At 36.9% G+C, this 15,508-nt stretch overlaps 1 protein-coding gene across 1 annotated transcript; it reads left to right on the top strand.

The window, feature by feature from the left end:
* Window positions 1–614: 614 nt before the first annotated feature.
* On the top strand, window positions 615–1,892 carry LOC113345258. Its single transcript, XM_026589052.1, has one exon. The coding sequence runs from the start codon at window positions 615–617 to the stop codon at window positions 1,890–1,892; it is 1,278 nt and encodes a 425-aa protein (XP_026444837.1).
* The last annotated feature ends 13,616 nt before the right edge of the window (window positions 1,893–15,508 follow it).

Here is a 15,508-nt window from a genome sequence, read left to right as displayed (position 1 = left end):
TTTATTCCTTCATAACAACTCAAAAAACAGTTAGCAAAATCAGAGATTTACAAAATCTTGAATTGTAGAATGGGACGTCCTAAAATCATTCTTTCATCGCAATATTTCAAAACTCCTGGCCACAATTCGCACACTTTGTGATTCAAACTCTCGTCCTAGATCTAGTAGTCTTCTAGTAACCTGCTAGCGGTACCTGTCCAAAGCCCACCAAAATGGAGAATATCATCAAACGGATAAGAACGAGAATTTGTTGTAATCTCTATTTCTATCTTTGTTTCTGTTTATGAAACATAACTAAAAACTATCATTGACTTCAAATATAGAACTAGATTTGTGGAGTTTATATATTTTTTCCTCAAATTTTTGGAAAAAAAAGGTCCTAATACGGTTCTAATTCGGACTTCCATAAAAGTCCCAAGTCTTAAGATGTCGTAGCCTACTATTCTTGTTCCTGGTTTGGTTTCTATAACTCGTCTATAGCCTACGTATAAATATTAATCGTGTTCCCTGAATGGGTACTTAAGTTCACATAAACGAGTAATCATATAGAATCTTAAAAACCCCTCTTTGATCATCTTAATTAATTCTTCTCCTTTCTCAGAATTAGCTGATCAATGGGTAAACATCCATGCATCGCTTGGGCTCCAATTCTATGGGGAAAGTGTCGTGTTTTATTTCTGAGAAATAATAAGAAATCCAAGTTATCAAAAGTTGACAATGAATCTGTTCACGAGGGACATCCTATCCCTAATCTTCCTTTTCATATCATCACCAACATACTCCTTAGACTTCCCGCAAAGTGCATCTTCCAGTTGAGGCACCATACTAGATCAACTGACTTGTTATATGATTTAACCACGGATCCGTACTATATGCGCGCACACCTAGACCAAGCCCGAGCTACTCCAACCATTGTTGTGCGATCTCTTTCGCAACCCATTGACAATTGCATAGAGCTTTTTCTTTTTGATGATAAAGCTGAGTACGTTGAGGCTACAAGCTTCGATCTTAGTTCATATGGCGAGGAACGCCCAACTGATCTCTGGGGTTCATATGATGGGTTTCTTTTATTCACAAGCCAAGCCAGGCATTTATGGCAATTCTGTATTTGGAACCCGATCACAAAAGAACAAGTAACCGTCACCTCGCCAAGTCGTCTTTTATCTGTCTGTGGATTTTACTTCCATCCATGTAAAAAGGAGTACGAAGTGGTTGTATGTCGCTATACTGCACGAAAATTCGACTTTCAGATTCTTAATTTAAGAACTAAGCATAGAAGAAGTGTTGGTAGCGGCTCTTACCCTCCAAGTACAAAAATACCGCCTGTATTTATCAACGGGACGTTTTACTGGATGGTGGATTGGTTAGCTTATTTCATATCGAACAACTGTGTTCTCCCTAGCCTATCAGACGCAATATTATCATTCAATATTGAAACCGAGGAGTTTAGTACCATGGAATCTGCTGTGCCATGTAATTATACTCCAACGCAAAGAAGATACCCAGGAAATGAGTTTCAACTTTTCGATTTGGAAGGCGAATTGAGCCTATTCGATCCTTCTTCAAGAACTGAAGTGGTCATATGGGTGTTTAACAACAATACCAAACGTTGGTATAAGAAACACTCAGTGATTAGTCCCTATCACGAGCAAAAGTGGTATTTCTACTCGTACTTCACCGAATTTGAATACATCAAGATGAAAGGAGAATTCATAGCATATCACTGCTGGGGTACAAGTAAACCATATATTTACAATGTAAGTTCTGGAACTTGGAAGCTGTTTGAAATTAAGGGATTTGAAAGAGATTGCACAACAACAATTCATACTCAAAGTCTTGTCTCTTTGGATGCTGCAGATTCAGTTATACCACTAGAAAATATTGATGTATAAATTTGATCTCTTGTCTGGTTTTTTCTTTCTTATCAAATGAATCTACATACCTAATGGCTTTTATCTTAGAATTTAGTTGATTTATATTTTATACACGTCTTTATTAGCATTACAAAAAAGTAAATAACAAAAGAATAGAAAACAAAATAAAACCTTTGACATTGGGAGGACTGGACCAACTCAGCCATATCAACATTGTTGGGATGGAAGGCAGATAAGTAATTACGAAATAAATTAAGATAGATGTTAAAACTGCACATAGAAAATTCTTTTCCCTAAAAAAAGTTTATTTGGACGAAGGAAACCTTATTTTGTGGGATCACAAAATTGACTAAAAAACTCATATACTATTTTTGGTGTGTCAAATAGACATGTAAAAAAAAGATACTCTTCTAATATTCTAGGATTTAAAAGATACTGTTCTAATATTCTATTTGGTTATTTTACCCAGAAAAATTTATAACAGCGGACTAAAGTGCCCTCTCCGTATATTTATTAGAATTTAACTAACATTTTCTATATTTCTATTGCATTCACAAGTTTACTGGTCAGTACCCTACAGTGCTCGGAGACTTGTACGATCCATGAATATATAATTTATAAAGCATTAGGAAATGCCCTAAGTACTACTGGCTATAGAAAAAAGGAAAATGATTTGTGAATATAAGACGTGTCAATTAGTTGATAGATGCTAACTAACTAATGCATGTCAGCCACAATACTACAATAATGATTGTACTTGGGAAAAATAAAATAGTGTGTAATATTATTTGAATAAAGTAAAAGAAAAGTTGGTAGTTGTTCGGTGTTTTTTTTTAGGTGAAAAATTAGGATAAAGATCCACTAAACGTGTACTTCGCGACATTGAATCAAGTACGATCCGAAAATTTCATACTCAATTAGTAAGTTAATTAAGTTACTGAGGTGCAGATGATATTCAATGGTATTGACACAAGTTTTCTTTATAAAATCAAGTACACCGTATACTAAACCTTGAAATTTATCCTAGTTTAAACTTGATGAAACCAATTTTATCCTTGTACAAACATGGATGGAACCATGCACATCACAAATTAAACCCGGATGAAACCAGCTTCATTTTAGCTTTAAAATAGATGAATACAAATTTCAACCGAATACAAAACAGGATGAAACTAGTTTCATGCCAGTTAAATATGAATAAAAACAAATTTATGGAAATCTAAAACAAGATGATACCGGTTTCACCCTAGCAATTTTTGAATAATTTATTTTTTCTCATTTTATTTAGGATGCATCCAGTTTCATCCTACCTATTTTTTGAATAATTTCTTATATCTTAGTTTAAGTCAGAATCCAACCAGTCTCATCACAGCAAAAAAAATTTGATTTTTTTCGAATTTAGTATCAACAATAGGTCTTGTTTAGTAGATATGCTCATACCATTTCCAAAATTATAAGTTTTATTAAAATATGACTTATATTTCATAAGTTGTGAATTTTTTCGTGATTAATTTTAAATCGAAAAGAAAAAAAAGTAACCTAGAGAGAGAAATGGATAAAAAGAAGAAAAAAAAGAGGTGAAGGGTATACGTGTCTGTGAGATATAGTTTTCATTTTACCCAACCATAATTTTACTTGTCTTTTACAACCGCACCTTATGTTTTTTTGGGCATTTGACCCATTTTATCTTCCGGGATACCTCTCTCCCCCTCATTCCAATCACTGCATTTGTACCAATGGACACATTTTTGTGTCCGATTTGTCTCGATTCTATATATTGTTAGGGCTCATTTTTGTACTTATTATGGTGTTTTTGTGTGTGTTATTTTTGGCCAATAAGCATTTTGGAAAAAATCGGTTCGAAAAGTTGTTAAAGGCATCCTGGGAAATTACTAAAGGCACCCATAATTTGGATAAGGGGCACCTCAATCAGTAAGGGGCACCCAAGCTGTTAAAGGCACCCGAGGTTTGGTTCAGGAAACATCATCTTCAACATTTGAATTCTGGTTTTTGGCGAGAAATAAAGAACAAAATTAGGTTTCGATTTTTGGACAGCTTTTGGACTGATTCAATCCCTGGGTTTGGTACAGGTGAACTCTAGTTGACTAAACAGGCCTGGTATATTAGTTTGATTCAACTAAATTTGAGCAGATAGTTGGGTATTTGAAGAAACAGAGTCTCGGTTTTGCTTCTCTCCTTCCCGTGTTTCTATACGCTTGGCATGTATTCATAGAAGTCCTGACACACAATCTTTAATGAGTTTGCAACGAATTTGAGTGTGTAAGCATTAGGTGGCAAAGTGAAGGATGAAAGAAAAGGAAGATTTCACGTAAAACAGGGAAGAAATTCCTGTATCCTGCATTGAGAGTAAAAGAAAATATTTGCATTGATTGTTGCGATATTTTGAAATACCTCGTGGTGTGGTAGAGGATGTTTTGATTGAGATCGATTAGTTTACTTATCCAGTGGATTTCGTTGTTATAGATACTCAGCCTGTTCAGGACTCTAGTGCACAAATACTAGTGATTTTAGGTCGCTCATTCTTAGTGACAGCTAACGCTATCATCAACTGTAGGACCGGGCTTATGAACATATCCTTTGGTAATATCATCACTGAACTAAATGTATTTAATGTTACCAGACAACAATCTGATGATTTAGAGGAATTGAATATGACTAACCCTTTAGTTCAGGATCTAGTTCATGATAATTGGGATGAAACTTTATATGGCGATTCTCGAGATGAATTTGATGAGACAATTATCTTAGGTCAGATAGATGACCAGACTTAAGAATTAGAAGAAGCTTTCGGATATTTTAAAGACTTTATAGACCCGTAAATTCAAGCCATAGTTAAAGGTCTTACAGAGAGTAATGATTACCCTAAGTTTGGGGGTTGTGATGGTTCAAATGACCGTCAATATCCCCATTATAATTCCCTAAGTTGGGACTCTTGTTGGATTTTGAATATGAAGCTCGAGTTTCTGATTTTGGTACAGCGAGGATTTTGAAACCAGATTCATTAAATTGGACTTCACTTGCAGGGCATCCAACTCAAAACCAATTGGCCAATTGGCAATGAGTGGAGTGGCCTTTCTAGATTATATTCAATGTTTATTAATGGGATATTAGCAATGTGGGACTATTATCCTTCACACGCCCCCTCATGTGTAGGGTACTCTTTGTGGGCCTCTAACACGTGGACCAGTGTTGTAATAGGTGGTCGTTGGGCCTACTTACATAGGGGCCTGACTCTGATACCATGTTTGAATAAGGGCATCCAATTCAAAACTAATTGACAATGGGTGGAGTGACCCTCCTAGATTATATTCAATGTTTATTAATGGGATATTAGCAATGTGGGACTATTATCCTTCACACCTTAAAACTTTTGTGATTTACTGTTATCAAGGTATCATATATCTGAAATCAGTAAGTAATTCACGTCCATTTATTTGTTAATAATGATGTTTGCAGAGCCTGCCTATACAATGAAAATTACCGAGATATGTGATGTTTATAGCTTTGGGGTGATCATATCAGAAGTACTTATGGGGAGACATCCATCTGAAATCATCACATTGCTCTCAGAAATTCATCTTTCATCCCCATCATCGAGTAAGTTGGAGCCAGACATAAGGTTGATAGACATCTTGGACCCATGCATTGGAGAACCATCAGATATCATGAAGAAGGAAGTAATGTACATCCTGAAGGTTTGATTTTCCTGTTTACGGGGTGATCCATGTAGTTGGCCAACTATGAAAGAAATATCCGTGGAGCTATCATTGGAAGCTCAGAGCAGGGCTGATTTAGCAAAGCCTTTGGAAATAATTACACTGGGAGACACTCTGCAGTCATAATAATTTGTGTAACCAAGTCATCTTCTTTTTTTCTTTTCATTTTTTTTCCTCTTTTTAAGTTAATCAGTTATGATTTTATCTTTTTCAATTGTAATCTTTTCTCTCTGTGGGTCCTATGAATATTTTGTAATATAAGATGTAATACTCCATTGCAAAAAAATATGCAACAGCATCAGGGAAAGCTTACATCCGCGAGGGGAACTCTTCTTAAAATAACCCTCAACTGTAGAGTTGCACACACAAGCCGCACAACTAATCCAGGTTGTAATTAATTAATCACCTCGTGTTTGTAAAATCAGATAATCATACACATTTGGAGAAGTTCAAGATTCTCGGTACAAGAATATATCATGAAAGCTCTCAACACTTAACTTGGCCCAACGTACATGTGCTCCGGTATCAATCTCGTCTACTCAGTCCCATGGCATGTCCTACCCATCCTGTCTTTATGTTGCATCCGTGTTTGTTAGGTTAAGACTTTAGAGTTACAACAATAGAAATCTGGATGTTGTGGCTACAGAAAGATTGGGTCCATTAAGTAAAGGAGATAGAGAAAGCTAAAATAACTCATATAAGTTTGTTTACAGACTTTTCAATTAATCTAGTTGTAGGAATTCCCACAACAAACACCCAATTTAGAATAGAAGATCAATCTAAGACATCATGGAGAACATACAGTTTCATTTCATTAAAAGTTAGAACAAACATGAGCAACAATGTTGAAACCCTAACTTGGAGAACTAGAATTACTTTCTCTCTCCTAAATTCTTTACTTAACTCTCCAAGATATCTCCCTTGATACAATGGCCTCTCATCATTTTATAGTGTGGTTACATAGTGGAAGACATCTAATAAACCTCTTAATTTCGGATCTGGGAGGGCGTCAATCTTCTCCCTGCTTAATAACTGCCGCCTTGACATTTGAACTACCGCATTGATCTACGCACTTTTGGTGTGACTTGGTGACGTCATCTCTTCCGTCATCAGGGATTTGTTGGATGCATATTCGTCTGCTAGCAAATGTATTCCTTCGCGCTAATAACACTTGTGCGGTATTTTGTACCCACAATAAATATAAGTTTGTTTATAAACAATGACCAAATTGTGAATCGGTGATACAAGGTAGAGTCATGACACTGTGTATCACCTAAAGTTGGGAGTCTTGGGACCAATCTGTCTATATATATATATATATATATATATATATATATATATATATATATATATATATATATATATATATATATATGAAATGAAATGTAACATTACTAGTTAAATCTATAAAGATGATGAAATCTACATTAAGGTTTTTGATTTACATATGGAGCAATTTGTCTTTGTTCACTTCAATAGTCAATAAACAATGGCGTTCCTCTTGCAGTCTCTTTTTCATTTCTTTTCAAGTTATCTGTTAACAGGGAAGGGTCCATCCAAGATCTCACAATTAATGCAAATAACCCAAGATGGAACCTAACTTTCAAGAGAACACTGCATAATGAATAGGTAAATAAATTGTGCACCCTACTGCAATATATTGGTCATTCTCCTCCTATATCGGTTGGACCTTCAACTGTTAGGTGGAAAGCATCTACCACCCCTGTTTTCACTGTCAAAGATTGTTATTTATGGTTACTCAACGAGAAGTTTTTAATTGAAAGCATCCTATCATGCCCTTCAAAGTTATATGGCTTCACCAATTGCCTACAAAGATTCCTTTCTTTCTATGGCAAGCTATGTTAAACAGAATGGGTACCAAGGATAACTTGCTTATTAGAGGCATAGACTCTGATGGTATCCGTGTCCTCTGTCAAATCTCATTGGAATCAGTCGATCACATTTTCAATACATGCACCTTCGTTTGAGATCTATGGGGCTTCGAAAACCATATGAGTTGACAGTTATCTTGAGTTTCCAACATGTACGACTCGGAAGAATAAAAAGATTTTGGATTGAAAGATATATATTCATAACAGAATGATTTAAAGGAAACAACTGAAATGGAAAAATATAAAATAAAACTTGGTTCCACAAATTATTATAACAACAGAATGTCGGCTAAAGTAATAATTTCTAAAGGCTTTGCTAAATCTGCCATGTTCTGAGCTAACAAAGATAGCTCTACTGCGACCTCTTGCATAGTTGGTCGAGTACACGGGTCACCCCGTAAGCATGAAAATGCAGCTTTCACCATATACATTATTTCTTTCTGCGAAATATCTGTTGGTGCTCCAATGGATTGGTCCAAGATGTCTTTCAACCTTATGTTTTGCCCCACAATACTCGATGCTGGAGGTGAAAGAAGAATTTGCGAGAGCAACGTGATGATTTCTGATGGATGTTTTTCCATAAAAACTTCTAATATAATCACCCCAAAGCTATAAACATCACATTTCTGTTGGAAATGATTTTGGAGTTAATGGGCTAAATGGGTATTGAAAATGATTTGAGAATGGGCTCACAGACACTCAACTGTGGTTTAAGAGAAATGAAATTTTATTGCTCTCAAAAACTTTGTTTGGTGGTACAAGACCTTACTTCTTACACACACTCCATTTAATTCTCACCTTACCACTAACTTTGGTTTTCACTCAATTACATCTTCCCCATGATGTCTATTGCCCTATTTATAGGAGCTCTTAACCAACTCTTCACTACTCTAGTTTGGTCTAGAATATTCATGACTCATTCACTTTACAACTAACTAGAATATTCTAGAGAACTTGGGCTCTAGTAGCCATGAAGTCTCTAGATGGGCTAGAGTATTATGGACTAATATACAATAGACTAGTTGGGCATAGATAATTCTAGACACTTATAAACTAAAATCAACTTTACAATTTTAACATCCGCCCTTAAACTTGATTTGAAGTAACTCCAAGAATTTCTCGTAATTTGACGAAGACCTCGTTCTTTCGAGGTTTTGTGAATATGCCCGCAACTTGGTCTTGAGACTTTGTATATTTCAGTTGTACCTTATTCTTCGATATGCACTCTCGGATAAAATGGTACCGTGTGTCGATGTGCTTGCTGCGGTCGTGGAACACTGGATTCTTTGCTAAAGCTATTGCTGACTTGTTGTCCACAAATATTGTAGTCGGTTCTTCCTGCTCCATTTTAAGTTCCTTCATTAAACTCCTTAGCCATATCGCGTGACAAACACACGATGCTGCTGCGACGTACTCAGCCTCACAAGTGGAAAGTGTGACGATCGGTTGCTTCTTCGAACTCCAAGTGAAGCCCGTATTTCCGAGGAAAAATACAAATCCGGTAGTACTTTTCCTTTCATCTAAATCTCCGGCCCAATCACTATCACTATATCCAACGAGTTTGTACTTGTATGATGATGAGTAAAATAAACCGAAATCAAGTGTACCTTTTAAGTAGCGCAGAATTCTCTTGGCAGACTTCATTTGGGTAACCGTAGGTGCTTCCATGTAGCTACTGATTAGTTCTACTCCGTAGAGAATATCTAGCCTTGTACAAGTTAAGTATCTCAAACTTCCAACAAGGCTCTTGTAAAGAGTCGGATTGACCTTCTCGCCTTCATCGATCTTTGATAGCTTGATTCCGCATTCCACGGGAGTAATTGCCGGATTACATTCCTCCATTTTAAATCTCTTAAGGATTTCCTTCGCATATCCTTCTTGAGATATAAAAAGTCCATTTTTCCGTTGTTTTACTTCGATCCCAAGATAGTATGACATAAGACCGATTTTCGTCATCTCAAATTCTCTCGTCATTGCTTTCTTGAATTCTTCGAACATTATTGTATTATTGCCGGTAAAGATCAAATCATCCACACATAGGAAGACGAGCAACATATCTTCTTTTTCATTCACCTTCACATAGATAGCATGTTCTTGCGGGCATTTCCTAAAATTATTTTCTTGGAAGTACTTGTCGATTTTGATGTACCATGCTCGTGGTGCTTGTTTTAGGCCGTATAAAGCCTTTTTAAACTTCAGGACTTTATTTTCTTGTCCTTTTACTTCGTACCCTGGCGGCTGCTCGACATATACCGTCTCTTCAAGATTCCCATTTAGAAAGGCTGACTTGACGTCATTTGATGGACTTTCCATCTATTTTGGGCAGCTAGAGAGATAATTAATCTTATAGTTTCAAGACGAGCGACAGGAGCAAACACCTCATCATAGTCGATGCCCTCTCTTTGGTTGTATCCTTTTACTACCAATCTTGCCTTGTGTCTTTCAACCTCCCCTTTAGCGTTTTTCTTGGCTTTGTACACCCACTTTACTCCAATTGCTCTTTGTCCTTTCGGAAGTGTTACAAGCTCCCAGGTGCTATTCTTCTCAATAGCTTTAATTTCTTCATTCATCGCCTTTCTCCATTTTTCACTTTCCACGGCTTCGTCAAAAGTTATTGGTTCACTATCTGCAAAGAGACAAAAGAAAGATATATTGTCTCTGTAGATATCATTTAAACTCCTCGTCCGTATGGGCCTTTCGCTTGAGCTTTCATCTGCTGATGATGGATCATTCTGATGCAACGCTGAAGGAGATGGAGGTGGTGTATTAGCTGGAGATTCTGGTACCGGTGGTTGTTCTTCTTCTTCTTCTACGATAGGGAAAAAATTGTAATCCTTTTCTTGAACACTGACATCCCAGATGCCTTCTTCATCGAACTCCACATCTCTGCTTGTGATGACCTTTCTATTGATTGGATCGTAAAACTTGTATCCCTTGGATCGAGAGTCATAAACGATAAATATATACTTGGCACTCCTGTCATCCAGCTTCGTTCTCAGCTGACTCGGCACATGAGCATATGCGATACTTCCGAATACTCGTAAGTATGAGACGACGGGTTTCACTCTGATCCTTGCTTCTAAAGGAGTCATGTTACACACGTTTTTTGTGGGACATCGGTTTATCAGGTAAACCGCACAGTCAACCGCTTCAGCCCAAAACTCCCTGGGCACTCTCTTCGTCTTCAACATACTCCGGGCCATATTGAGAATTGCCATGTTTCTCCTTTCGGAAACTCCATTTTGTTGAGGTGTATATGGAACCGTAAGAGGCCGGCGGATTCCGTTGTCTTCACAGTAAGACTCGAACTCCTTCGAGGTAAATTCACCTCCTCTGTATGATCTCATAGCCACAATTTCGAAGCCGCTTTCTTTCTCCACAAGGGATTTAAATTTCATGAAATTGGAGAAAACCTCTAATTTTTGTTTCAAGAAATAAACCCATGTTTTTCGACTAAAATCGTCGACGAATATGAGGAAATAGTTATTTCAACCATACGAGCTTGGCTTTATTGGTCCACAAACGTCTGTTTGAACTAACTCCAGTGGCTTTGTGGCTCTCGTCAGTGTTTCCTTAGGAAATCTTTTTCTGAAATGTTTTCCAAGTAAACATCCTTCGCACAATTGATCCGGGTGGTCTATTCTTGGCAAACCTCAAACCATACTTTGTTTGGACAATAACTTTAATCCTCCAAAATTTAGATGTCCATATCTAAGATGCCAGAGCCATGAAGAGAGTTTCACACAAGCAGTCATACATCTCGCGACGTTATTTTGAATGTTCAGATAGAACATCCTATTTCCCGTCATTCGCACTTTGGCAATTAGTTTTCCTCTCCCATCTCTTATGAAAAGACTAAGGTTTTCCATGTTCATCCTATAGCCCTTTGCTAAGCGTTTTCCCAAACTTAATATATTCATTTTTACGTTGGGGACATAATAAACATTAGAAACAAATTGATGGCTTCCATTTTTGAATGGAATCAAAAAATTTCCAAGACCACTCACCGGAGTTTTCGCTCCATTTCCGAACGTCACGTTGCCGGAAACTGATTCATCAAGCTCCACGAATTTCTCCTTTGTGCTGCACATATGGTTGCTTGCTCCCGTATCAAGCACCCATGTACAGTTTTCATCATAGTCACCTCCTTTGCATGCCACCAACAAGGTCTGGTCTTCTTGATTTACTTTACTAGCGTAGTTTGCTCCCTCCTCGACATTATTTGAAGAAGATCGACAGTCCGAAGCATAATGACCAAGCTTATGACAATTATAGCATTCGATTTGAGATTTGTCATACCTTGGCTTATTATTGTTGCGCCATGAATTGTTTCCTCTACCACGACCTATTGTGGAGCTTGACCTCTGGACTCTCTGATCATTGTTATTTTGTTTGCCTCTTCCTCTTTCGCCGTAGTATCCGCGTCCTCTTCCTCTAGCATTACTACTAGAGCTCTCTCCTTTGTCTTTTAAAGTAAGCTTAGCTTGTAGAACTTGTTCTACCACTCCCTCTTTACTTCTCTTTCTCATTCTTTCTTCATGGGCTTGAAGAGATCCCATGAGCTCATCCCCGATCATGGATTCAACGTCTTTGGACTCCTCGATTGCTACGACGATATAGTCGAATTCTGGAACAAGTGACCGTAGTATTTTTTCGATCATACGACTATCACCCATGACCTCGCCATTTTTTCTTAGTTGATTAACAACAACTAAAACTCTTGAAAAATAATCCGATATTAATTCGGACTCTTTCATGGAGAGAGATTCGAACTCACCTCTTAGAGTTTGGAACCGCACCTTCTTTACTTTGTCCACGCCTTTGAATGAATTTTACAAATTCTTCCATGCTTGCTTTGCATTAACAGCTCCCGATATCTTCTCGAACGATGACTCATCCATTCCTTGATAGATGAGGTAAAGAGCCTTCTTGTCTCTCTTTCTTGAAATGCGCAACACATCTTTTTCATTTTGCGGAAGCGCCGCTTCATCCTCCGATTCAACATAACCTTTATCTACTATCTCCCAAGCATCTTGCGAACCTAGTAACGCCTTGATGCTCCAATTTTCATAGTTATCTTTAGTGAGTTTAGGTACGTGAAAAGGAAACATTTCACTAGCCATTACAATCTTATAGCTCTGATACCACTTTGTTGGAAATGATTTTGGAGTTAATGGGCTAAATGGGTATTGAAAATGATTTGAGAATGGGCTCACAAACACTCAACTGTGGTTTAAGAGAAATGAAATTTTATTGCTCTCAAAAACTTTGTTTGGTGGTACAAGACCTTACTTCTTACACACACTTCCTTTAATTCCCACCTTACCACTAACTTTGGTTTTCACCCAATTACATCTTCCCCATGATGTCTATTGCCCTATTTATAGGAGCTCTTAACCAACTCTTCACTACCCTAGTTTGGTCTAGAATATTCATGACTCATTCACTTTACAACTAACTAGAATATTCTAGATAACTTGGGCTCTAATAGCCATGAAGTCTCTAGATGTACTAGAGTATTATGGACTAATCTACAATAGACTAGTTGGGCCTAGATAATTCTAGAAACTTCTAAACTAAAATCAAGTTTACATTTTTAACAATTTCTCCGTCACCTTCATCGTAGATGCAAGCTCTGTAACAAAGTAAATGGATGTGAAATTTTATTTATTAACTTCAGAAAAATGGTACCGATAAAAAATAAATTATAAAAGTTTTAGTTGGATTATATATTTACCTGGAGCAACATATCCATAGGTTCCTGCAACCGTGGTCCAATTCGTTGAATCCGGCTTCAAAATCCTTGTCGTACCAAAATCAGAAACTCGGGCTTCCCATTCAGAGTCCACCAAAATATTGTTGCTAGTTATATCCCTGTGAACTATTGCTGAATGCAATCATGGTGCATGTAAGCAAGTGCCTCAGCTGTTCCCTTGATGAACCTTACCCTCTCTATCCAGTCGAACTCCATTGCTTGTTCCCCATCACATAAAAAATTTTTCATACTTCCCCTTTCTATGAACTCATAAACAAAAAATGATATTTGCATTTCAGGATAAGATCAGAAACCGAAAAGCTTGACAATATTCCGATGTCGGATTTCTGTCAGTGCATGAACTTCACTTTAAAATGACTTGTGATCGAATATCTCAGAATCTTCATCCAAAGAATGAAATTTCTTCACAGCAACAATCTGACTTGTTGACAGTTCCGCTTTATACACACTCCCATATCCTCCCGTACCAAAGAAATATTTAGTATCAAAATACTCGGTTGCTTCAATAATGTCTTCAAACACTATTTTTCCATCGTAATTCCATATTGAAAATAAATTTCCACCGATATTGGTTGTTGTAGCTTGGTCTGTAGCCCTGGAGTTTGTTACTGATCTTTGTCGATGAAACAAAATTGCAAAAAGTATGAATAAAAGAAACAACGAATCAATCAATGGAAGTAGGATTATTAGCAAAAGTTTGTTATTATTGGCATCTTTTCTTCCGATCACAACTGAGGAGTTACATGGATTTATACCTCTAAAATTAATATCACTTAACCCTTGGTTGTCCCTTAGTGCATCAATTGGAGCATCCACAAAGGCCTTGGTATTTGGAATAGGACCGCTCAACTCATTGTACAATGATCAAGCTGAGCATTTGATCAAATGAAGATGGAATTGAGCCGAAAAGCTTGTTGTGGGATAAATTTAACCTTTCCAACTTGTTTAATCTACCAAGAGCTGATGGTATCTCTCCATTCAAATCATTATAACTAAGATCTACCAAAAACTGTAACGAATCCAGGTTTCCGATCTGAGGTGGGATGCTTCCATTAAAATTGTTTGTACCCAAATATAAAGATAATAACATTTTACATTCCCCTAGTTGTTTTGGTATTGACCCAATGAGTTTATTTTTCGATAGATCGAGATATTGAAGGTTGGAAAATTTTCCAATTTCAGAAGACAACCTATCGGAGAGCTGGTTATTACTCAAATCTAAATGAATTAGTGAAGACATATTCGACAACTCCGTACGAATTTCTCCTACTAAGTTATTTGAATCAAGATAAAGTTCCTTTAAAATCATCAAGTTTCCCAAATCTGATAGTATTGTACTAGTTATATAAGATACCTAATGACCTTAGTTTTCCAATATCTTTAGGGATGTCACCAGTAAGTTGATTTGCATGAACTGATAAAAATGTGAGGTTGGTCATGTGGCATATAGAAGTAGGGATGAGACTAATGAGATTAGTTCCACACACATGAAAGGTAGTAAGAGATCGTAGCCTTCCTATATCTTGAGGAATGATGGCTGAAAGTTTGTTATCAGATAAGTCAAGAGTGTTCAAGCTAGTTAAATTAGTTAGAGAAGTGGGGATTGAACCAGTGAGATAGTTGTCGTACAAATCTAAGATGGTAAGAGAACTTAATCTTCCGATATCTCAAGGTATGATGCTAGAAAGTTGATTATTATTTAATCGAAGAAACGCTAGACTAGTCAAATTGGTCAATGAAGTTGGGATTGAACCATTGAGATTGTTGTTGGACAAAGACAAGAGGGTAAGAGAAGTCAGTTTGCCAATTTCTCGAGGGATGGATCCACTGATTTGATTTCGAGAAAGTCTTAAAATTTTCACACTCGTGAGAGAACCTATTGCTGGCGGAATAGTTCCAGAAATTTTATTCAAGGAAAGATCAAGGTGGACGAGGATTGAAAGATAAATGATTTGGGAGGGAATTTTTCCAAAAAGTTCATTCCGGCTCAAGTCAAGACTAACAAGGTTTGAAAATATGAGAAATTGAAATTATTGAGCGTACCTTGCAAACCAAAACCTGTTACATTCAGTTCAGCAACATTTCCCTCGTTGTTACAAGTGATCCCATACCACTTGCATGGACTCGTTGTACTCACAGTAGAATTTATCTTCCATGAAGATATGCGAGAATGATTTTTGTTAACAAGTGTAGATTTCCATTTCAAAAGAGCATCTACTTCTTGTTCAA

The sequence above is a fragment of the Papaver somniferum genome, unplaced genomic scaffold (genome assembly GCF_003573695.1).
Source record: "Papaver somniferum cultivar HN1 unplaced genomic scaffold, ASM357369v1 unplaced-scaffold_81, whole genome shotgun sequence".
Classification (NCBI taxonomy): domain Eukaryota; kingdom Viridiplantae; phylum Streptophyta; class Magnoliopsida; order Ranunculales; family Papaveraceae; genus Papaver; species Papaver somniferum.
This window is presented reverse-complemented; position numbering and strand designations above follow the sequence as displayed.